This window comes from Oreochromis niloticus, linkage group LG6, assembly GCF_001858045.2.
Source record: "Oreochromis niloticus isolate F11D_XX linkage group LG6, O_niloticus_UMD_NMBU, whole genome shotgun sequence".
Lineage (NCBI taxonomy): Eukaryota > Metazoa > Chordata > Actinopteri > Cichliformes > Cichlidae > Oreochromis > Oreochromis niloticus.
Genome location: NC_031971.2, coordinates 17,713,524 through 17,739,063, shown reverse-complemented (window position 1 = coordinate 17,739,063; position 25,540 = coordinate 17,713,524). Strand labels below are relative to the sequence as shown.

At 43.9% G+C, this 25,540-nt stretch overlaps 1 protein-coding gene across 4 annotated transcripts in view; it reads right to left on the bottom strand.

Annotated features, from left to right (window-relative positions):
• bnc2 (basonuclin zinc finger protein 2) overlaps nt 1-25,540 on the bottom strand; it is a 166,050-nt gene that overhangs the window by 62,947 nt on the left and 77,563 nt on the right. For 3 of the 4 annotated variants that reach the window (XM_005456976.4, XM_025907648.1, XM_025907643.1), the window contains exon 3: nt 23,647-23,709. The exons of the other annotated variant lie outside the window; for it this stretch is intronic. In XM_005456976.4, coding sequence (XP_005457033.1) covers nt 23,647-23,709 — 63 coding nt within the window. The remainder of the gene's footprint in view (nt 1-23,646; nt 23,710-25,540) is intronic. 4 annotated transcript variants of the gene reach the window in all.

Here is a 25,540-nt window from a genome sequence, read left to right as displayed (position 1 = left end):
TTCCTCCTCCTCCACCCCCAGCCCCCCGCAGGAGATTTGGTAGCGCGTTCTTGTTTGTTGCCTGCCGCTGCTGTGTCTTGCATCTGCTCCTCTCTCTCTCCTCTCTGTGCCGTGGGGGGCCGGGGGGAATAGTTGTCTTAGTGTGTGTACCAAGGTCAGTGCTCTCCACATGACAGTTCTCTGCCTCTTGACAAGGCGGGAAATCAATACTTTCGGACTTGTGGCGCTGCCCTCGGTGTAACAACAACACTGCCCAGCACAGAGCGCAGCTCAGGCACCTGACACATCCCCAGCTGCCCTACCCCCCCTCAGGCCCCCGCCAGGGAGCCCCTTCCACACCTCCTCTGACCCCTTCAAATTTCACCAAGACTCTGTGTATCTCTTTACTCCACCTTTCCCTTGTATACTTTATTTCTTCGTGGCCTCCAGCTTAATGTATATCATACTTGCTGGATTTTATGGCATGCAAAACATTTCTTTTATATCTGTGAATATAAAACCGTGTCTGAAAAGACCTGATCTATACAGAGATCAGACAGAGGACCACAGACGAGTCTGTAAATGAGAGACATGCTAATTACAGAGCAGCAGAGGATACATACACATACAAAGCGGAGCCATGGGCGACATTTTTTAATATGGCACTAAAGCCTAACGTGCCTCCTTATGCTTTTTCACTGTCAGATAGACGCTCAGAGGTTTAGAGAAAGCACTGGCAGTGCGCCCCTTACCGATTGTTAAGCTTGCCTCTTGGCCTGCCTCTAATGATGAGGGAGAGTGTGAGCAAGGCCAATTACAGCTCCCGTCGTTCGGCATTCATACAGAGTAAAAGTCAGTCTCTCCTTCCCCATAGAGCGGAGTCACAATCAAGTGAGACCCCCCCCAACACCGATTGTCTCTGAAGGGGCGCACTCTGGCTCGCACTAGGGGGAACTTTGTGCGCGTAACTGGACATCCATCAACAGGACCGTCTCCCCTTATCCCCAGGCTTACTCCCTGGGTTCAGCTGGAGTAAGGAAAATGCATCAAATAAAACAGCCACTTTAATGAATTAGATATTGAGCTGTTCATTAAAAAAATCAGATTCCCTGAAGTCAGCAGGGGATACACAGTAACACAGTCTAACCTGGGGATGAATGCGACCGGTTTAGAGGAGTCATAAAACACGGGGATCTGATGACTTTACTGAATGTTCGCCAGAAACGTCTAATGTTCGGGAATTAGGGGACTTGTGAGGCAAGCTCTCCTTTTTTACCTGTCTTTATTAAGTGCTGCTTGTACACTGAGCTTCTACGGGCAAAACTTTAAACAAATTAAGCTTTTTCTATCAAAAACAGAACAGCCTGTGATTGGAATCTCTGTAGATGAAGACAAAAGATCTAGATGACTCCTCAGCTTTACATGAAGAAAAAAAAAACCTGGCAAGAGTGAGACTACACATCTGTGCAAGCAGATACCTGTTTTTATTGGCTGAGAGTCCAGGTAGTGCTTAAACCCACTGCAGCAGTTTCTCCCAACACTGCTGACTCCTTGTGTTTCTACATGGACTTAAAAGACATGAAACACACTCCTGCTCCCAGACCAGAGTGCATTGCTTTCTGATCAAGAAGAATGAACGCTTGGTCCCATTCAAATATGGAGTAGTCAGTCTACTGAATGGTACTGTGGAAACAAAGGGTTTATTTTTTCTAAAGTGGTTTGATCTCTGGCAAACCACCATCAGTCTTGCCCTCATTTGATGGAGAGATTTAAAGGATGCTGTCCTCACTCCTCCTCCTCCTCCTCTGCTTCTCTTTAGATGAATGTGAGCTAAACAGCCACATCTCCCTACTGTTTTTTTTTTTCCACAGTGACAGCCTTTCTCATGAATTAAAAGAGGAACCCATTGATTTTCCCATTGCTTAAATTTGCAACTTAATCCCCAGATATGTCTAGAATGTAGTGCTCTGTCAATAAATGGCCACTGACGAAAGGCAAGCACGGATGCTCGCTAGAGACTAGAGGAAAAAAAGGATGACAAGACAAAGGAGAGGAAGAGAGGGTAGTGGTAGGAGTAAGAGTGGTGCTTTTGGGGCTTTGGGTTCAGACTCTACACGATGCCACTAGAAAATGTTCATTGACTGTTAACTCCAGTGAAACTCTACACAAATGATGCATCATCTAAGCGAACATCCAGGAGAAAAAGAGAGTAATCCTGCCATGTTGCAGCCACTTTAGTCTGCTGCTTTGCCAAAAAGGCAAACGCAGCACATCATTATGTTTACAAGGCTAATAAACCAATCACCATTGCACATCTGTACAGTGTAACCAGCAGTCCAGGATGGCTTTGCAGTGATCAAATAACATTATATAACAAAAAAAGAAAGAAAAGCCAACATACTGGAAAGAAGTTGTCTGGAGCTCAGATGGAAAAAGCACACTTGTCCCCTCTGAGTGAGGGGTTTGAGGAAGTAACGGGATATCACAACCTCACCCCTGGAGCAAACAAGGGAGAGAGCCCCTGCCCTAATTCACTTGAACACCATAATGTTCTCATCTGACTACTAATGTAGTCTATAAATCTGTGGTACTCTGCTCTACATCAGTGTAATGCTTGGTATTAATAGCCTGATTTGTACAACGAGTGCAGAGTAGCCTGCAGACCAAGTGTTGCTTTTTATCTCCACATGTACCAGATGAAAACTTTAGTTATTACAAAAAACAGAGAGAGAGAGAGAGAGAGGGAAACATGGTATTCCATTATAGCATAGTAGAAGTACTGGACACTATATAAAATATAACACAGAGTGACCCTTACAGATTTTGCCCTCCTACACTCTGTCTCTGGTTGTAAACCCTATCCCATAAGCCTCTGGGGTGGTATGGCTCCATGCCAATAGCTGTGCTGTTGTTGGCAGTGGATTTCCTTTGTGGGCTCAGTTCTTGTCTAGGCCATAACATAACATGATACACACATAGACCAACAAGCATGCACCAGTGTGCACACCATCCCCACACACGTGATTGGCATATGCTGCACGCTACGCACGCACATCAGTGCACGCAATCATAAAAAAAACCCCAACAACATTATTCTCAGCGCTCATCTGGAGAAGACCTGAAGAATCAGGAAACAAGGAGGTGGGGGAGGAAAAAAAGCACAATGTATCCTTGACGAGGTTCATCTGTTTCCATTTTGGTGCAGATACTCAGGTTTTATTGCAGCAGTGTAGTATTTCATGGCAGATTTAGCCAGTGGTTTGGTTCTCCGCTCGCTGCAGCTCTAATGGTGGCACATCTCTTGTAAATTGTGGCACACCAATAATCAACAACAGTTTGTTGCCGGATTCCACCAGCTCTCGAGCTCTCACTCTCTGTGGTGACAAAGAGCATGGAGTTCGCTGCCATAGTGCACACACTGTGGAGAATGTTAATGTACAGGTAGCGCCTGGACTAGATAATTGTCCTGTTTGTTGTTCTGACTGTTTACAGCAGGCCTGCTGCTGGAACATTTACTTTTCTTCTCACTTAGTGGTGAGCTTATAATGCTTTTCAGTCCTGTAGACCTCATGTCAACATGCTGGGTCTGGGTTAAAGGATAATGCACAGTTTTCAGCAAGAAGTGTCACAAGGTTTAAATGTGTGTTTTGAATGTAAATTTTGTTTAGTTATTGTTAAAGACTGTGCATACAAGTCAGAAAGCAAGTAAATGAACATATCTGCTCATTTAACTCACTCGTCATCTACTTCTGGTTTTACAGCTATTTTATCAATAACTGCTATTCATTGTTGCCAGATGTTGCCACAAACTAAATGCTTTCTCCGAGCTGAATTTGAAATCTCTTTTGCGTGATATTGGAACATACTACCGAGATTTTTCATACCTTAGTCTGTCCCGTGCAGTTGGAATTCATTTTAACATTGGAAACCACCCTCACACTGGATTTTGTTTGGTTCATCACAAACAGAGCAGTGTAAAAATAACACATCGGTCATTTTCCTAATACACTTTCTACAACCTGCCAGCCTCCGCACATGCACACATCTATTTTCTGTGTGTGTGTGTGTTCAATGCTAGCAATGCAGATAGGCAATGACTCTCTGTCTCAAGACAGAAGTGTAGCGTTGAGTGTCTCTTAACTGGCTCGTTTAGTCCTGATGGCTTAAATGATTTCATCACTATTAATGACAGCGACCGTGGCTCCCTGCGTCGCGTTGCCAGATGCTCAGGGACCGCTGAGGTTCCCCCTCACTTCTTCTTACACCCAGCCGCCTCTCCTCATCCCACCTTCTGTGCAGTCTAATGATTGTCCTCTACATGCCCCCTACCTCTCTATTCTTCCTATTTTTCTCAGCCACTGTGCCCTCCTATTGGTACTAAAACGTGGTGTAGCGATACGGTTTTGGTACTTGTATTGCATCAGTGCAGGGTCAGTTTGCTGCAAGGCTGTACCGCTGTTAAACAAGTCATCGAACAAGCGTGTGATTGTGATGAATACTATTACCAATGCAGGGAAATTCAGTGAAAATAAAATAGTCAAGAATACACCTACTGTCTCTGTTTCGCCAACAAATCAGCTATCAGCCCAGTTCCCAAGTTACTACAGAGGTCAGAGGTCAGATAAAGAAGGTCAGTTGGCACCAGACCAGGCCGGCCTCAGAGACCTTAACTCCAAATGGAATCAAAAGCCTTTCGACAGATGTGAGCTATTGCCACACAGAGCCCCTGCCTTCATTAGCTTTCTCGTGTAATTGACGGGCTAATTTTGAGACAGATGTAGGGCTTTGTCTTGACTCATTTCTGTGATTTTCATTCATTTGGATAATGAAAGAATTAAGTACCATTTTGGTCTCTCTTTTTTACTCTTTTCCTTGTCTCTCCCGTCTCGTCGAGCTCTTTGTTCCAGCTGTGTAATGACATTTTAGCTCAAACTGTGTGAGTGTGTCAGGGTGTGTGTGTGTGCGTGCGCACAGGAAACTACTGCTGTTCAGTAAATGCAGAAGGGCCTTTGTCTTTCCTGGTATTGTAACCGATAAGCTTGGTAAGGGTTACAGACACACAACTCGCACGGGCCTAAATAAATGAGCCCTCCTAAGAAGAAAAAAGCTCTGCGCCACAATCCGAGAGCGAGTCCTGTACAGTTTGTGAACTGGAGCATGTTACAGTAAAATTAGAAATCACTCCTTCAACATGTGTTTTCACTCTGTAAAGTAGAGGTACAGTTTCCAGTCATATTTGGTCTTTGGATTTAATTCAGTAACTGATTGCTAATTTTAAGATCTGCCAAATGTCATGGGCTGCTTTTTGTTTCACACAGACTTCACTCCGTAGGTAAAAATCTAATTTCCTCTCAAATAAAGAAAAATAGCAATAACATTAATAAAAAATTTAAGAATAGCCATTATTACACACTGTCAGTTTGTGTGTTCAAATGGGAAAAAATGCACACTTAACATGCAATGGATCTGGCACAGCGGACAGAGCGTCCTCGTCTGAATGCTGTCCTGTGTGTTTGCGTGTGTGCACGCGTGCAGTTATAATTTCCCAGAGCCTAAATCTTCATTGATTCTGCTGCTTCTGTCTTCCCAAGAAACAGGGAGAGGATTATGCCTTTAAAACGAGCTTTCTCGTTGCAGATATTAGGTCATTAATTTCACAGGCTTACATATGAAAATATTGACTCTTCCCAGACACCCCCACTATATCGTCTGTTATCGCCGAGGCCTTGCATTAATGCATGTTTTTCAAGTATTCAACATTGATACGCCATTGATATATTGCTTTGAGGGTTTGAGAAATAAGCAAATTCATTGAATTAGAATTTAATTGCTAAACCTCCTAATTGATTTACTGTGCATGGAAAATTCTGAGCACTTTGTGGGACTTTTAGCAGAATTTTTACATTGTAGGATGCAAACTTCTACGACAAGATGAGAAATCTTGCTTTCCAAAAGCTTCAGTGTATTTCTGTAGTGTTTTCAAGGTGGCTCCCAGCTGTTCTGCTTAACTGTACTTGCCATATGAGTTCCATGGAAATCTGATGATCTGTCCCAATGAAATGCAAAAGGAACTGGATGACACAGTTGTTCTTCTAAGACAAGTTGACTTGTCATTCCCATAAATGATTCAGTGCATAGACAGGGTAACCCCCCTACACAAGTACAATAACATTATGCAGGTCCCACAGAGAATATTAAGATCCAAAAAGTGTCAGAAGAAGGGAACAGGGAACGGGCGGGAGATGGGTGCAGCTTCTTGTCCCCACATAGCGGACGAGGGATGGGCAGGCTTCAGGGAAACAATAGAGTGGGAAAGAAGGCGAGAGAGAGAGAGAGAGAGTGCAAAGGTTGTCACAGAGTAGTCACAGCACAGGACGAGGGGAAGGGGAGACGGGAGTATATGTTCCAGCCTTTCACATCTGTTATTCGTTTGTACCGAGCTGGGAAGAAAATAGCAGGAAGCGTTCTGGTTGTGGCGGAAGATGAAAAGACAAGAAGATTGAATAAAAAAACATGTGTCGCACATGCACTGTGGCTGATTGGATGTGTCCCATGGATTATCCCCGCGAGGTGCTGCCAGCTTGAAAAAAAAAATGCAGCATCTGTGTACGTAAGCACACACGAGCAAGAAAAAGAAGATTTTCTCCATTCATAAAACAATTTTGCATGCATATCCTCCCTCTGTCTACATGGCACTGGGTCCAAGTCAGATCCCTGCCTGTGGCCATGACACACTGGTGTCTAACCAGCCCTCCAAGTTTTGTTTTCCCCAGTGTTACACTTACCGCCGCTACAGCTCCAGTTACACTGCCTACATCAGCTCACATCTGGGCTCCTGTGCTTCAACATGCTGTACTCAGAACACCAAAGCTTGTATCATTTGTCAGACTAAGTGGCAGTGTTTTGCTTTGTTCATTAAAGACACACCAGGTGTGTACAACAGATGCAAAAATAGAAACAGATGCAACAGCCATCGAAAACACGACATGACAATGGCAAGTGGCAGCCATTAAAAGCTCGTCACTCGCCCACTCGGTGGGACCTCCCATCGCTAACGAGCTGCAATGTGGCGGGACGCAGACAGGTAGGAGTAATGCTGCTACAATTATGCAAAGCACGCGCGCGTGCATTTGAATGCGCACGCGTGTGTTTTGGTGTGCATGCACGCATACGAGCGCGCACGTGCATGTGCGACATGCCACTTAGGGCCCATCCCACAGCTCATTAACAGTAATAAGTGACTGCCGCCACTTCTTTTTTGTCAGTGGGGATGCAAGCCAATCAATAGGGTCATTTCACATCATAACGGCTTACCAGAGCACATTATGGCACTTGTTCATGGCTGGGAATGGCTGCCATTAGTGGCATAGCCAGATTAGATAAGGGCTAGGTGGGTGAGGGGTTGGAGGGAGGGGTGGTGGTGGGGGCAGATGGAGAGAGAATTAAAGAGGAGGGAAGAGTGAGGTGGATCAATATATGGATAGTTATGGAGATAACATCACAATAGGGAGTCTGGGAAAGATAGCATTTTACAGAGTGCTGTTTTTTTTTCTTCCTTGTGGGAGTGAGATAAAAGTGTGTGCGCGTGATGAAGTGGAAGGTGTGTGTTTGCTCAGAGCTCAATGTGTTTGACCACTTGTCTATGAATGAGTCCAATGAGTGTGCGTGTGTACAAATTTGAGCAAGTGTTATGTGAGAGTCTGATTTAGAGTGATCTACTCACAAGTCTGCACCGTGCTCAATGTGTGCGCGCGCGCGCGCGTGTGTGTGTGTGTGTGTGTCTGGCAGCTTGGAGGTGTGTTTGTGCGTGCTTTACCTTGGCATATGCGTGTGCAATCCTGTTTAATTACAGATCAGGCTTTGAGGCAGAGGCAAACAGTGCTATAATTACAGGAAACACCTCCTTTAATATTTTATGGAAATCTACCCTGTGTGTGTGTGTGTGTGTGTGTGTGTGTGTGTGTTCAAGAGAGAGAGAGAGAGAGAGAGAGAGAGAGACAGTGAGAGAAATGTAAGTTGCACATATTCATTCAACGCGTGAGCAAAAGAGAAGAATAAAATTGGGGAAGAACCACGCACACAGACACTTTGTTCTGAATGAGTTCTGGTTCGTGCCTCATGATCTTGCGCCTCTCCTTTCATCCCTCCTTTTACTCTTCACAGTCTCTCATTTCACATTTGTGTTTCCAAGTGGTTACGCTAAATGCCCCCTTTTTCCCCCACTTTTGAACTGCCTGCCTCTCAAATATTTATACTCCTTTTTACAGGGCCCAGAGACAGAGGGGTGAAGAAAGAGGGAAGAGACTTAGATCTATCTATTAAAGATGAGCAACATCTCAAATGCATAAAGAGGGATGATGAACACACTTGCTCAGGGATGGCAAGGTGTAAGCTGAGACTTAATGCTTAATGACATTCAGTTTACTTTTGATTTTTCTCACAGTGAAGAGGAAACGGGGAAAACAAAGCAAGTTAAAAGTGACACTAATAATTATTTTTCTCTGAATCTATTTTGCTTCATAAACAAAATAACAGGTTTCAGACTATTATTAAAAAATGATCGTGGTATTCATTTGATGATGATTTATATTTATATTTCCTAATTTGTTTAATTTTTTTATGAGGCCAGGCAGAGGCTAAGCTGAACACATGTTCTTTCTTTCTTAGCCTGCAGTAACACAAATGTACACACACACAGACACCCGCAATGGCAATATGCTAACTCTCAAACACTAAGCTAGTTCCCCCGACTGGGTCTGACACACTGGAGGACTGGGAGCAGGCTTTGCTGGTAGCATGCTTTACTGTTCTTTGATATGCACCAGTCATTAAAAAAAGATGGCGAGCAATCATTACAGGCATCGGAATTAATCTAATTAGCCTAGCGCGCTAGGCCTCTCTGGTATGGAGTTGGGCGGGAGGGTGGGGTGGTGGAGGGGAGGGGGCATTCTGCAAACAGAGCCACCCAGCCGCAAATACAGCGTAAGCAGAGAGGGCTAGGACGCTACAGGGGCCGTGGCGGTGGGGGCATAATCCGCCTTGACTTATTAATACGCGCAAACAAGATTTAGCTCCTCAAAGCAAACAAATGAAGCATGTGCTAAAAGGAGGGGGGAGGGGAGGGGGGCAGCAACAGAGAGCCACATGGAAAGAGAGAGAGAGAAATCAAGGAGAGCAAGAGGAGATAAATTATTTAAGCTTGTGCGGACTGTATGGAGAGCTGCCGCTGCTGCTGGTGCTGCTACGGGTTGTTACATTTTTTTTTTTTTAACTGGACTTGGGGCTAGAAAAATGTTTGCTCTTCAGGTCAGGGCTCTACCTTCACAAACACTGAGTCTTTCCAGTGAAGTCACATCTTACTGTAAGTGAAGCCACTTTTTTTTTTTTTTTTTTTTTTTGAAGCTACAGCAAGTCACAGCATGGGTCACGGGTAATGCGCTTACTTGTAATTTTCTCACAAACACCACCGACATACAAACACATATTGCTCGCTCACTTAAATAGATCACTATAAAGGTCACTGTGGGCAGACACGAGTCCTTTATTGACTCCATAGTCGATGGAGTGCTTAGGCCGCAACCTTTCTTGACCCCTGTCATGGGTAATGACTGCTGCAAGGGGGTATGGGTAATATGCACTAAGGAGTGGGAAGCAGCCTTTTTTTTCATACCTATAGGCTAATAACTGCCAAAGCATGGGTTCAGCTAAGCTAGGGTAGGTCGAAACACTGTGATTAAACATAAGCATAACAATTTGTGCAACTCTTGGGATCTCCTACCCTACTCTGTTTACTTTACAAAGTTTTTTATTTATTTATTTATTCGTTTTTTTTTAGGACGTTCACACCAAAAATAGCACAACATGTAAAAAGGCAAGCTGTGTTCATGCGGTCGTGTTAAAGGGGCAATTTACACAAAAACCAACCAATTTTTCTTCCGCCCTGGAGCACTTTTTGGTTTGAATTGACCAGTTCTGGAGAACATCAGCTGCAGAGATGGCTGCCTTTCTCTGGATTATAAAGGAAATAAATGACCCTCGCCTTGAGGTGCTCAGAGCACCAAAAAGAAAAAAAAAGACATCTTAAAAAGTCAGCAGCAGTGTGTCTTCCCAGAGATCATGACCCACTTATTGAAAAATCCACACATGCTTGTTGTGAGGAGTTTCATCTAGGTACCATTTTTTTCTTTCTGCTAAAGCTCGTAAGATGGATCGACTTAAAAGGGGAAAACTTTAAAAGTCATAAGACGAAAATACCATCAACATTGAATATTGAATAGCACACTGGATGAAGTTACACTGGAATAAAAGTTATAAGAGTCTGAGATAAAGCAGTGCCAATCCAGTGGTCTCCTAGAAATTGTTAAACTTTTTTGACATATTTTCTGTCCAAATATGGCCTTACTAGAAAACTCTTTCGGGCTCTGAGATGCTGATCTCCATAAATACAAACAGTGTATGTAATGATAATTAATTCCCTGCATAAATTTCTCTTACTTCTGTGCTGTTGTTTGCAAGTAAAATCAGGTGAAAATTAGCCACCGCCGTTCGTCCTCGGGACAGCCAGAGGTGGCAAAGGTAGTTTCAGGCTCAGGTTTGACACAGTGGCAAAGTGTCTTCTCTCAGTGGGTTTGCCGGCCATTCTTTCATCCCATCTTCTCTAATGCTAACAGACGGTCATTACCATCTCTTTCATAGTAGAGGTCCCAGCTGTGTTCAGGGGTCTAATACCCGTCAGCCCCTGTCCCAGTCTCCCCCTCCTTCCCTCCTCCATCAATCCCTAACATAGCACAGCCTCAGCACAGTCTGGAGGTGCATCTGAATAAAACCCACAGGAGAGAGAGACAGAGAGAGAGAGAGAGAGAGCTAATACCAAATCTCAAATGACCCAACCAAACAAAAGTCTATCAGAAGCCAGCTCAGCAAACACAACTGCCATACTGATGAGCGGAGAGTAGCACAAACAGGGAAGGTGGCAAGGACAGAAGGCTGGAAGCTTCGTTTATGCAGCCCTTCAGAGGAAACGTGTGACTCATTAGCAGCAGTGGATTGAAGGCAGCGCTCATCTAATCCAAATATCTCAATTTGTTGTTTTTTTAAAACCTTGTCTTTAAATGTTGATCAGAGCTGTAAATGGTTATTATTTGATAATGTATGTAGTTTTCTTAAAAAAAAAAATCACATTTTCAGGGCTTGTACCTGCTAACAAAGTGTGAATAGCAAAGATTTAATTTCCTCCTACCTGTAAAAATGTCACATATGCATTAAAACTACAGATTGTACACAAGATACAGGAGATGTGTTTGGAGGTTTTTAAAATAGCTTGTAGTCATGTGTGGTGCATTTTTCTAAATGGAAACTTTTTTTGTTGTTGTTGTCATTATTTGTCTGCACACACACAGTCACACAAATGGAAAGAGAATTAACAGAACTGTCGGTGAACTGTAACGGTAGGTGCCACGCAGAAAGACACAAGCCAGAGAAAAACCGAGAGACAATTTCGCCAGTGCCTCGCTCGCACGAAGGACATAATAGCGCTGAAAGCAAAACGACTCAATGAAACAGGAAAAGTGTATTTCTTGGAATCCACTTACACTCAAATTACAGTGACATTCTTGGCAGAGCTTGCTGCACAGGGGTAACAAAATGTACTGCAGCAAAAAGAACATTAGGGACACTTATCAGAGCTACGACACACACACAAAAAAACTATTAACATGCGAAAAGGCCAAAATCAAATAAACCAAAGAAAAGACAAAATAAGGGGCCTATTTTCTTGGCAACATTTCGCTCCAGCTTCTTGTGCTTTTCTTCTTTCTTTTTTTTCCCTCTCCCCCTCCTGCCCTTCGTCACTAGGTTAAGTTACAGACATGAGGTGAAGGAATGAGGGAGGCAATGTGGTAACACACTGTACCATGAGGAGCGAGATGCTGGCTCTCCCAGACATGGTGTGCACCAAGCGAGAACCCTTCTGTGGCCTCACATAGGCAAACACACACAAAGAAACGCACATGATACTTGGGTCGCATATGTAGTGCACATATACAGAACAATCCACGAGCATACAAGCAAATGATATGATTGCATTCTCCTGAGGATAGATACGTGCACGCGTGCGCTCTCTGGTTAACTTCCTTCCTTCCTCCCTCCCTCCCTTTTCGGCTCCACATGTGTCCTGTCATATCTCCTTCAGACCATAATTGTCCCAACTTATGGTGTTTCTTCCTTCAAGCCACAGTTTAGGGGAAGTGAAATCCTTCTAAGTGACTGTCACAATGCATCAGCCTCAGTCCCCCCCCCATCTCTCTTCTTCAGTCCCCTGGCTGCCTTCTTGCATCCCCGCTCACTATCCTTCACTTTTTCTTACTGAGATGCTACACTGGCATTTTCACTTTGTCACTCTCTGTCACTCTGTCTGCTCTTTTCTTTTCATGCAGTCACCCTCCCGTCACACGTCAGGTCTTCCCCCTGTGTCTTTCCCTGCAACCCCCCTGTTTGACTTGAACGGAGAGCTTTAGTCACAACATCACGCTGCCATTATGCCCTCCCTGTGACTCACCTCTTCGCATAATCCTTGTTCCCCTGGATTACATCAACCGAGGTACTTCCCATTTCCTTTGAAGGGACAGTGACTCCTTGACATGCTATTGCACACAAAAACATGTGACACAGAGACGAGCTAAGGGCGACAAAGGTCGTGACCCAGTGCAGAGGGGCGTGTGTCACTTCTGCTCTGCCTCCAACTGTGTTGCTCACGCCTCTGTCACCCAGCAGAGAAGACACACAAACACACTGTATTCACATAAACAACGGCTGGCCTTTCCTATCAACCAGACATACTTCTCATTCCATATTGTTTGTTTTTTTGCAGACCACTGTATTAGTATCGTTCTTATTTGTGTTATGATATATCGATAAATCCGGCATTTGTTGCTTCAGTTCACCAATTAACAATTTGGTATGTAAAATCAGAAAAACAACCAACAGTTTAAAAGCCAGAGACGTTCAGTTTGATGTCATATAAGACTGCCAAAACACAACATATAAAAGAAGGAGCCAACAAGTTGTCACTGTAGCCATTTAAACTTCCAAAACCAACAATTGGCTAAATTACTCAAACTTTTTATAAGGATTAAAGGATTAGATTAACATGCCAACATGCAAACTAGCTGGTGAGGTTTGTGCTTACTTTTTGTGCCACAATGAGGTGTGTGTGTGTTTGCACCAGTGTGCTTAGGTGCTTTCTACTCTTAGGTGTTTTTCTGGGACATTATTGAGTATTTTATTGGTACTATGGGCAGACCAGTCGCCCATCAACCTTTCATCGACCAGTCATGCGCAGTGAGGGAACGGACTTGTGGTGGGGGATCTGGCATAGATGGATACTTGGCAGGGGAGGAGGGGTAGATGGGTGGTCACTCACTCATCACTTGGATACAGTCCGACTCTTAGTGTGCGTGTGTGTTTGTGTGTGAAATCACAAGAAGGTCAGTCACTGGTCACCAGATGTTAACTGTTGGGCTGAATCACAGAAAACTAGAAAGTGGGGGGACAGTCTCCGGTTACTCCGCTCACTCACTTTCTCTCTCATGCACTTGCACTCAATACAACAAACCATGAGAGTGATGGGTGATAATGGAGCAGACACTAACAAATCTGCACCTCTTGGCTAGGGACTCGGCCTCAGAAAGCAGACAGTCTGTCCCACTCGTAAGCCCAAGTATAACACAGCACTCCACATTCAGCAGACAGAGAGACCAGTGACCCTTACTGTACACCGCTCGGTTTCCAGAAGCACTCATTTGTTGTCGAATGACATTCACACCGGTGGAATTCGCTGCGGTTACCCTGTAGATGTATAAGCCATTGCCTCGCTCCACAGGAGCGGGCTGAGTTTTAAATACAGCGAGCTGCTCGGAACCTTGTCACTGTGTGTGGCCTTACAATGTGCAGGCTACTGCTGCTCTGGATATTAACTCTTCTGTATGTCTGGCTATTAAATACCAATCCCCAACCACACACATACCACTTCCCCTTTAAGTCTCAAACTCAGGGACACAACAGTTTTGGCTGGCGAGCATTGTGTGGGCCACGAGAAGGAGAGAAAAACCAACTGTTCTCTTTAGGTGAGACCTTCCAGCTGGAGAGAGGACTCGGGGAAAAAGCCAGGACAACCGAGGGAGCAACGTTTGGAGCACTTGTGTCTGAGCAGCAAAAGAGTGTGTGAATATCTTTCACACGGGGAGAGGAGTCAAGAATGTGGAAACAGAGCAGAAAAGGAGGGAAAATCAGCGTTTGAGTAAGGCGAGAGAAGTAACAAGGATGGCGTAAAAGAGGAAAAAAAGGGTAAAATTGTCAAATCAGAAAAAAAGGAAAGAAAATAGAAGAAAGACCAGCAACTGGACTGATCCTGCTAATTCAGCACTTTAACAAATCAATGCCACTTGAGGAGAACAATCCACACCCTGAGCTCAGCTAGACGCATCAGTGAAACTGTAGGCGTGTTTGTGTGTGTGTGCACGCCTGGAGGGTTGATGATGTTGGTGTGAGGTCGTCCACAATAGTCCACATTAAGGTCCAGTAATGTGTTAATTTATAACTCTATCACCCCAGACGCCTGCATTATCCATCTGTGTCACACGCTAGGCCTACTGTATCTATCATCCGGAGGGGGAAATGACCAGTCCAGAGAGATTAAGTCACCGGTCGCACAATTTCTTCTTTTTTTCCCCCCTTCTTTCTTTTCCCTTTAGCCTTATCTATTGCATTCCTCCGCACCCCCTTCATCTGGTACTTAGTTCCCCAGGTCAGGGTGATCAATTAGGGCTTGACAGACTTCTCAACCCCCGTCTCACTGGAGCTCCAGAGGCCCCGCCGATGTCCATGTCTACCCAAAGACAGAGCACTTACACTTGGCTTTAACACCCTACCCCTCCCCTGGCCCCGGAGACTTGTACGGTGGCTGTTTGAATATCAGTGATCAGAGCCCGAATTACATTTCACCATAACCTCTGTGAACTCAGAACTTGTTATCACTTACGGGAGATTGAAAAAACAGATTGTAATAATAAATTTGCGTGTGGCTGCGCGTGAGCAGAGAGCATAAAAATTGGCCCCATTTGAAAAGACCCTTGACGCATATAAGTCATTGACACATAACCCAGTCCGTCATAACACTACTGGAGCTGTAATTTTACAGGTTTCCACCACCGGGTCTGGGCAATAATGTTGATATTTCCATCAAATATTATGTAGTGGGAAAGTATACTTTTTTCCCTATGACGGAATGCATTACCTTTGTCACAACATGCAAACAACATACTGTATTTCTTCAGTAAACATAGCAAAGTGTGTGTGTATGTTTGTCAGTTTGCGTTTGTGCCGGTGGTTCACATTCTCTTTGTCAGTAGCAGCAGGCACTAATAACACACAGGGGTAAATGATCAATACTCGCCCTCTCTATTCAATTTCACAACATCACTGCTAGCACCGGACACACACAAACTCCGGCGCACATGTAAATGCACCGAGACGAATGTAAAACAAAGAGCCTTTCACTAACAAATGTAGCCAGAGGGCTGGCTAAAACAGGAGAATTGGCTTTGTTGTGAATGCAAGCAGAGCATTAATATTTATTTTCTTAGAAATGCTCCCCTCTGTCTTGGGAGGAAGGTGGTGAACATGAGAGGCAAAAGGAGGCTTTTGGTGAGAGGGGAGTGATAGGAAAGACAAGCTGGCAATTACACCTTTAAAGAGTGCAACAGTCATCACGAGAGAAGAAAGGGAATCTGGCCATTAAGACTAAGTGGATGTCTATTAGATCATGGAGGTAAGGAGGTGGGCATTTACCATCAGTCCAACTCAGAGACAACCTTGTCTACCCCGGATCACGCCAAAGGCAGCGAGTCTAGAGCAAAGCCATCACGTTGACATCATTTAAAGTTTCTCATAAAGTTAAAATGCCTTCCGTTTTCTTAAATAAACAGCTGGCTAAACTTTCGGAAATTTGCCCGCTCTCTTTTTAAAACTATTTATTCCAAGAATGTTTTCCAGAGACATCACCTCTGCGCAATGTAGGCAATTAAAAAACTATCAAAGTCACCACCCAGTCCTATGAGATCAAACCAACCCTCTGCCCTCTTTCTACTTCTCTCTCTGTCCCCTTCACCCCCCGCCCCCTCTTTCCCTAGTGTAAACCCCCCATTCTTATCACTGCGGTACAGTTAATCCTCCTCCTCTCCTCCTCCTTCCATCGCAGAGTCCCTCAGGGGGTACGCGGGAGGCTAAAAGGCGGGAGCACATTTGCCACTTGCCTGCGACACATAATACGGAGCAGGCAATCAACTTTGGCTTGACATGTATTTGCTCATCTCTGGGACACACACACACACAACACCTAGTCCCACCCTCCACCCCCCCACAACAAGGACTGCTGGGAAATTGAGGGGTGAGGGTGGGGGTGGGGGGTGGGGGGGGGGGGGGGGGTAAGCCTAAATTAACACTTGACATTCAATACGGTCAGGTCCTTAATTGGCCAGGGCCTTCCTGAGAAGGCAATTTTCTATTCCCTAAACTGCCCCCGCACTGCGCCATGTGCCAGTGTCATCTGTGTATGTATGCCTGCGAGTGCGTGTGTGTGTGTGTGTGTGAGAGAGAGGAACAGCGAAATTGTATCTGTGTGTAAGTATGTGCCAGAGAGGAAAACTAAGTGTATGCATATATCTGCGTGTGGCTGTGTTTGAGCCCGGGCCCCTGTCCTGAGAGAGGCCCTCTCCGGTCCCTTCCCTCTCTCTAATGAGGCTGGATGAATTAGCGCTACGTGACATGATTTGAACAGCGGTGGCTGCCCCCCAACACCCCCCTCCTCCCTTCCTCGCCCTCCCTCCTCTCCTCATCTTTGTCCTTCTCTCCTTCTCATCCCCTTGCTCTTTTTTTCCTTAAAGCGGTGACAGGCATCTGGTGGCCAAAAGAATGCCAGGAGCAACCCCGCGGCTCTCGCCTTTATGCATGCTGCCGCCGCTTTATACCACTCACACACACACACACTCACACACACACACACACACACACACACACCACACGCACACGCGCGTGCACAAACACATACAAAGAAACCTATGTAATCTACACAGAATGAAACACTTTCGCCTTCCTCACCAGTCCTTTTCCACTCACTCGCACACACGCAGTCTCCCTTGCACTTCCCTGCGGATTCAGTTACAGTTGATGTTATTACAGCTTTCAACCTGAGAGGTATTAGGCTTCCTTTAACAGATCTGACAGCATTTACAACACAGGCAAGTCGACGCCTCTAATCGCCTCTGTGACTTCAGCCTATTACCAATTGATCTCAAAGAGAGCCTCCTCCTCACCTTCTGACTGATGCACAAGCTGTCAGCTCCTTTTCTTCTCCTTTGTCATAAAGCACTATCTTCGCCGCTGCATCCTGTAAACTCCACTGCTCTTTAAATAGTGTCATTTCTAATGACATTTTGTATTATTTACGCTCATTGATCAGGCAGAAAGGATCACCTTTGCCCTTATGGGATTTTAGCAACGGACAAGATGGTGAATTTATGATGGAAAACAGCGGTAAATCTAGGTGATAAATTCTTTTCGGACGCCCTTTACAAATCTAAACTGATCAACAAGCTGTGAGGTAATGGCCTGAATAAAAGAAACAAAAGCTGCAGATTTTTTTTTTTCCTTTGGATTTGGTGGAAACATATCAAATAGATTAAATGCCATAAAATATTAAATGCTAGTCAGAGTCACACACATCATACAGCAGACAAAGCTCTAACAAAGCACTTATCGCTAAGAGTGTTTCCCGACAAAGGAAGAGGCAGCTCAGGCCATTTACAGAGAAAACATCAGCACAGAGAAAGCAAGCGTATATATATATATGTGTGTGTGTGTGTGTGTGTGTTTGTGGGGCCGCTTGTGTGCCTGCCAGTGCACAAGTAAACAACGGAGATACATCTTCCACTTTTAACACACACAAAAACTGCGTTTTCCTTACAAGAATTCTCACTCCGTCCTGCTGTTTGCTTCAGTCGCACAACAAATGTCCACAAAGTGTGACACCAGAGGTCATTCATGGTGGCTGGCCACCCCTGGGTTGACCAGTTGATGTCAATCACGGTAGGCAAATTAGATCATTTGTGACTTAACTGACATTACAGACACTGCTGCTCAATAGTCATTTTCTGTTGTGAGTGTGTGTGGCGGGGGTGTGGGTTGTTGGGGGAAGGGGGGGTCACACCTAAATGAACAGGTATGCTCAGTGACAACACACAATGCTTCTTCTATCTAGCCCACACACACACACACACACACACACATACACGCACGCACACAGCAGTATTTCACTGCACGCAGCGCATACACACACACAACACGTACTCACAAAAACAAAAAGCCACCCAGAGTCTCAGCTTGCCAGAAAAAAAACACAAGCTGTGGGATGCCAATGCAGCTGCATTTAACAGTGGCCATTAAACGTTATTAATCCAACAGCGCAAACATCTTTACAAAGTCAGCAGAGAGCACAAACAAACGCTTACACATGTTGCTTTAACACTTTGCTCACAAGGAAAAAGAAGGCGAGAGGAAAAAAAGTAGCTAACGGGTTTTAGACTCGAGTTTAGAGGGTTTTTATTCAGAGGGTTAAAATGACAGCATTGTTAAGAAGCAATTTACACAATCTGCACAAAGAAAATCACTGTACTTTATATCTGTGTGTATGTGCGTGCATGTGTAATACGTGCGCACTATGTACATTGGCTACAAGCCTACCACAGCCTGTACCACTAGCCTCCCTTCTCCAGAACCTCCCTAAAAAATCCTCCCTGGGCTTCGAGCAATCAAACCTCCATGGTAAGTTGGAGACAGAACAGAACAGAGCGGGGAGATAGATGGAGAATAAAACATTGGAGCACAAGAGAGGAGGAAAAAAAAAGGAAGAAAGAAATGAAATGAAACAGAAAATAGTGAAAGGGGGGGGAAAAAGCCTCCTCCACCTCCACCGTTCACAGACACGGTTCCATGTATTCATTAAAAGATGAAACATATTTATTCTTGCCTGAGTGCAGCTCTCTTCACCTCACATGTGAATTGTGGACATGAAATCTGTGTTACCTTTTGGAAAAACCATTTTCTTTGAACAACAACTTTGGTAATTTGCCAACACACAGCACTGTACAGTAGGCCTGCACGCACACACACACCCATACACACAGTATATGTCAGATTAGCAGAAGAAAGAGACAGAGTCAAGTGCGAGACCTGAACAAAATTACCATCATTATCCATAACCATAAATAAGCCTGATGATGATGATGATGGTTTTAACAATAATAATAGCAATTCACTCTGAGTGCTTTTTCAAATAACAGTGACAGCATTAGCTACATCGCCAACAGAAAAATGAAAGGCTCGGTGCCTTGAGAGCTCTTCTTCTTTGCCACTGCTGATGGGGCAAATTGGCAGGCAGAGCGAATAGACAGGGGTCCTTAAAGACGGATGTAAAAATAGTAGGCTTTCGATTTGCCCGCTGCGTTGGCGCAACTCCAAGGAAAACAAAATAACAGGAGTTGAGGAATAACAGGAAAAGGGAGAAGCCATGGTGAAAGTATGCCCAAGTTCCTGTCACTTAGCACAGGTCACACCTAATGTCACCTTCCTCTGGATACAGAACAATGTCTCTACCATATGGCCACGTCTTAAAATACCACAGGCCGCTGCAAAATAAATGGATTTCTGATGGTCCACCCCGCTGGTGGCTCGGGTCACCTATGGCAGCGTCGTCCCCTTCCCGGCTCTCGACACCACACCAACCCCTGGTAATACCACTCGCACAAACACACACTTACAAGAACTACATTTCAAGCCTTTTATAACTGCCTGGATCCTGGTGACAGCTGCTGCATTCCTGCCGTGTCAGTGTGTGTGTGCTGCTGCCCTGGCCCCGTATTCATGTCCCCCTCATTAGCCAGTGGTGGGGTGGTGACATCCTGAGCGACTAGCCCTTCAAACACACACATTTCCTCTTCACACCGGCGACTTCACCGCACTGCAGGAAACTGCCCAAAGACAAATAACTCACAGCCGTGTTTTGAAAGACACGTAGAAAATGAAAGAAGGAAAAACACCGTAAAAAGACGGGTGTTCCACTGCTTACCCGGACATCAGCAGATAAAAAACAGCATAAAGCGTCTCAATGCAATCTGCATGACAACAGTTGTATTTAAAATACATAACACTGTAAACCGTTTTCCCAGTGCTGTAAGCAACTAATCACCCCCCCCCTACACACACACACACACACGGCTGAGTATAGCTCATATTTTTAATAACCACGCTGATTTATTCCAAATGAATAAAACCTACGTAAATCTTTCTGGCCTGAAATACCTCATGAATCTCCTCAGTGCTACGCGGTGTTGACATCTTCTACTCAGATTACCAGTATTTTATTGATTGACTTTGTCAAAAAAAGCGACTCGCAATAAATAAAGAACAACAAAAGGAAATGGAACACTGTATTTCTTTGATTTTACATGCCCACACAAGAGTAACAGAGGTCCCTGGGAAAGACTCAGCTCCAGTAGATTTCACCACTCATCCCACTGATAAAGCCAGAGCTGTGCATTTCTATCGCTCCTCACCCATAAAATGCACCCTATGCTTCCATATGATACAGAAACACTCCCCCCCCCCCCCCCCCATCTACTTCCACGATAGCATCTCGACATCGCTCTGTATCCTCCACGTTATTTGGGCATTCACCATGGTGGTGAGGCGGCTGTCTCCTCAGGACAAACAGGAAACAGCTGACATGGAGCCTGTGAGTGATGCTCACATGATGCTTATTGATCGTTGTTTGCCCCAGGTCTTGCACACAGAGTCAGGGTCAGTGCTTACCCATAACGCTGGTCCTGCAGGGTATTATTGCACAGCTACAGAGGTTCCTGCCTGACCTGAGATACACATGATCAGGGTGCGGTATTTTATTTTTGAAAAGACAGCATATAAACGGATTGAAAATTAAAATCTATCATAAGAATGTTAAGACGGTGGGTGAAAGAAAGGAGAATATATGTGCTCGCGTGAAGAGTCAGTCAACTGCCCAAGAAAAAGAGTGGAAAAGGGTGGAATTAAATACATGGCTACTGATGTTACCCACTAGACAAGCAGTGTGTAAAACAGAAATTTAAAAAGCTAGCATAGTTATCGTATGTATACATGTACCTTCAGACATACTGGGCGATGTACTTTCTGAGAGAAAAAGATTTTGAAACGCCAGTTGGAACTAGTTTAAAGTAAAAATGTTGTGGACGTCATATCTCCCTGGTTGGCACTTGGGTAAATATAGTGGGGACCACAGCATGAATGGGACCTTGTGCATCCTCCCACCTCATCAAACCAGATGGGCTCTTACTAGAGCACGCATACAGCAAATATACTAGTAGCCGTGCCCACCTTCCTGCTCGGTCTTACTCTCGTATTTCTCTCCTGCAGAAATAATGCCGCCTTTACAAAACGCATCATCATACACACAATGTGTGAATGTGTGTGTGAATGGGTGGATGTCTGGATATGTAAAGCGCTTTGGGGTCCTTAGGGACTAGAAAGCGCTATATAAATACAGGCCATTTACAGGCCATTTACAAAGACTGCGTTAGATGCCAGCTCGCTCAAAAATCACAGCGTCCATTCTCAACTCTGCCTATGTTATCTGGATGTTCTTAACTGGTGCGCAGCAGTAATACGTGAATTAGGCAGTATAAGAGGACAAGTTTAGATTGAGGGATAAGCGCTTTATCAGGGTCATCTATTCTGTTGAAGCTTTGAAGCTTTTCCAGTCAGGTTACCAGACCAAAACACTGATTAAAAAGGCATAACCAAGAAAACACTGTGCTTCTTCTGTCCTAGTGTCTTATGATGAGTCGTAATCCTGCACAGTATATGAAGTGAACACGCTCAAAATGTTCCCCAGTTACACAGATTTAGTCTCAGGAGCCTTTTCTGCAAAGACAGTAGCTGCATAAAAACCATCTGATTTAGTCTTTGAGCATTCGATCTGCTGCTGGTGAAGAGTTTCAAGTGAGAAAGACAGTGGCGAAGAAGAGACAGAGCAGAAAGGGTGAAGGTAGGGGAAGAGGAAGAGGGCTGAAAAAGCGAGGGCAGAAGAAGAAGCTGTGAGAGACAAAGACGTAGAAGTAGAAGAAGAAAAAGAAAAAGTAGTAATGGGGGAAGTGGTGCGTGTCTTTTCTGCAAATCTCCTCTTTCACCTCTGCTCTCCTCCAGCTCTCCAGCCAGGGCCAGCCAAGAGACACTTCACCTCGCACCCGCACACACATGGAGCCCGATCCAACACACAGAGACGCACACACACACAGGGAGGACACACACTCTCACATGCTTAATATCTCTCTCGCACACGCTTACACTCACACAACTGGCATATGAGTGCTTAGCCACCCACTCAGAAAAATAAATGGCAAACGCACAGACACCAACTCTTTAGCGCACACATAAACGTCACGCACACACACAGACACAGACACACACTTGACACCAGATACATGTATGTATAGACATCCATACGCTCTATGTGCAACGACCCATCAAAGACAGACATGGAAATAATAACAGCGAGTGTAACCACACACATGCGCACACGTTCACCGATTGTGGGTAATTCTACACATATGCATCAAATCACTGCCTCCAAGTCCCACACAACAGTAAGAAGCAATGCATATGCACCACATATGCAACATACAACACGACTTTACCCCGCGGTTGCCTCCACCCTCCCTACACACACACACGCACACACACTGCTATAAATCTATCATTGTGTTAATAGGCAGATTAGCGTCTACTCTGAACTGCGCTGAAGAGGATAATATCTACCTAATTTCTTCAGTCAGACAAAACAAAGCAGAGCATGTTTTTCCACAAATATGTCTATCATCATGCTCTGAGCGCTAACAGAATTCACTTCCAACCGTTTGGCATAAACAGACAGCGCTGGGCCGGCTGCACAGCGCTTTAACGAAATATATGGAACAAGGGGAAATCAACCAACAGGACTGTGATATTGATCCAAGCGAAATAAATAAATAAATAAACATGACAAAAAGAGGAAAGGGAAGAGAAATGGAAAGAAAAATTGGAATATTGGAGGAAATAAAGTCAGGCTTTCAAATCTTTGAGAGAATGTTTGGAGACAAGAAGCCAGCAGATTTGTAAGAATTAAAAAAGACATATAAATATATATATTAGATATAAATTTAATTTACTGACATTAAATTAAAGTATTTTCCATATCCTAAAATTGTAAACGCATGCTACAATGAAAGAATAAAATGCTGCAAATCTGAGTGAGTGTTTGTTTTAAATATTATTTGAAATCCTAAGAAAAAAAATTGCCCCAAAAAGCTATATAAGATGTAAAATTTCTATTGTTATTTGTATTGTTTTAACACTGATTATTATTGGTTATTTGAATTAATTTTTTGGGTTATCTAGTTTTAAATTATATGTCTGTGTTATCCACCCCTGCTGTGTCCATACGTGGATAAAAAGAGTCTCGGTGTGAGATGAAGCAGGCAGCACTGAGAGCAGACAGAAGTCAGGCAAGCTGTAATGCCACTGTACCTCTTCCAGATCTCGGCCCATAGTCGACCTGTCGCACTTCAAAGGAAGCCGCGTTACAGCACCCTTGCAAAAAGAAAAGGAAGAGGCTATTTTAGAGATGGTTTTAAACTGGAGATATACACTGATTTTTTTCCCCCACCCCTTTTGAGGTCTGCACCGAGCCTGGGTGGCACCATCAGATCCTCAGGTGGAGATGAAGGCACATTTTTACAAGCTTCTCTAATCCTTGACTTGTTCCCACGTTCCTCCGACTTGAAGCGGAGAAGACAATAAAAAAAGGGAAGAAAAAAAAGGAGAGAGAGAAACGCGGCCTCCGGCTGCTGTATTGTGGAGGAAACATCCCTGATGAGCCAATTAGACTCGTAGTATCACTTAACTCTGGAGTTTTTAACTTGCAGAGGGTCGATATTCATAGCCACGCATGTACAGCAGCGGGTCAATTAAGGCTCCAAATATTATCACTCCGTAATGCCTGGAATTAATTACACTCCCGACTAATGTTTGTATTTTTTCCGCCATAAAAGCAATTAGGAAAGTTCCCTTCTCGCAGTGTTTTGTAAAATGTGCGCTGATTTTTTTTTTAACACGAGGAAGCTGAGAAAATAGGTCGTATTTATTGAATCCATTTCATTGATTTCATTTAAATTGCATGCTGTTTATGCCCTTTCCTGTTGACACTTGCGTGGATTATAGAGGATGTAAATCTCCTGCTGTGTGGCTTAGAAAAAAAAGAGTTTGCTCAAAGATTAAAAACCTACTAAGGCCTTTTATGAAAGGTGTAAATTTTTTCGACTGCATAAATGCCTTAATATCCGACGCTGTTAATTTCGTTGCTTTGGAAAAATCACGCAACGATTTAAAAACTAAAAATAAAGAAGAAGAAGAGGAGAAAAGAAAAAAATACCATTGTATCAATATGCAATCTAACACTCCACACTTAATAAAACATAAGGAAAAATATTTAATTCACCTGTATTTTTCATTTGTTTCTTCAATCCAAACAGCATCGCCTGTGGCCAAATATTTTTAAAAGAAAATGCCTCGTGTCTTGAAAAACATCTAAGTGAATATGAAATAAATACATTTATTAATTGCCAATAAAAATCTATGAAAAACGATTAAAATTCGGCAGCAATACAGGCATTATTTATTAAATTCAAAGTGGTTTTTAAATATTTTCTTTAGGTTTAAGCAATTTTCCCCACACAATATAAGACACGTGCTGCTTTTTTATGATGGAAAAAATGAAACTAGTGATTCAGAATTTGGGTGCAAAAGAAAAGAATAAATATCTGTGCTTCACTTTCTTTGCACTCTTCAGTCACGGATGCTTGTCCACGAGCTAATCAAACACCTGCTGCAAACCGCAGGTTATTTACGTAATTAACAGGATGGCTTTAAAATAGGAAAATCCCTGCCTTCCTATCACAAGAGACATTTCCTACGTTTCGACAGTGCTACTTTGTGTGTGTTTGATTTACAAGGAATTCCAAAAGGTATTGCTAAATGGTTTTGTTTTGTTTTGTTATGTTTTGTTTTTGTTATTTTGGAGATGCCCCTGCATCTCATCACAGCCGCGTCTCCAAAACGCACTGCGCACAAATCTTTTTTTTATGTCTCTATCGATCAGATGGAGATGTGATTTGACTAAACTTTGATAAAATCCTGCATCTATCGTGTCACCTGGTTGATCTTTACGGGAGATGGGGGAGATTTTTTTTTTTAACACAAGCCCATAACGCATTTCTCTCCAACACCCCAGGGTGCGCCAGGCTCGGCAAACACAAAGTCATTATCGGTTAGATTCCAATAAGTCGAGTCTGTCAAGGAACAGGCTTCCTTCGGAGAATTTATGTCATGCCTACTAAACATGAGAAGATGTCTTCTAAGTGGT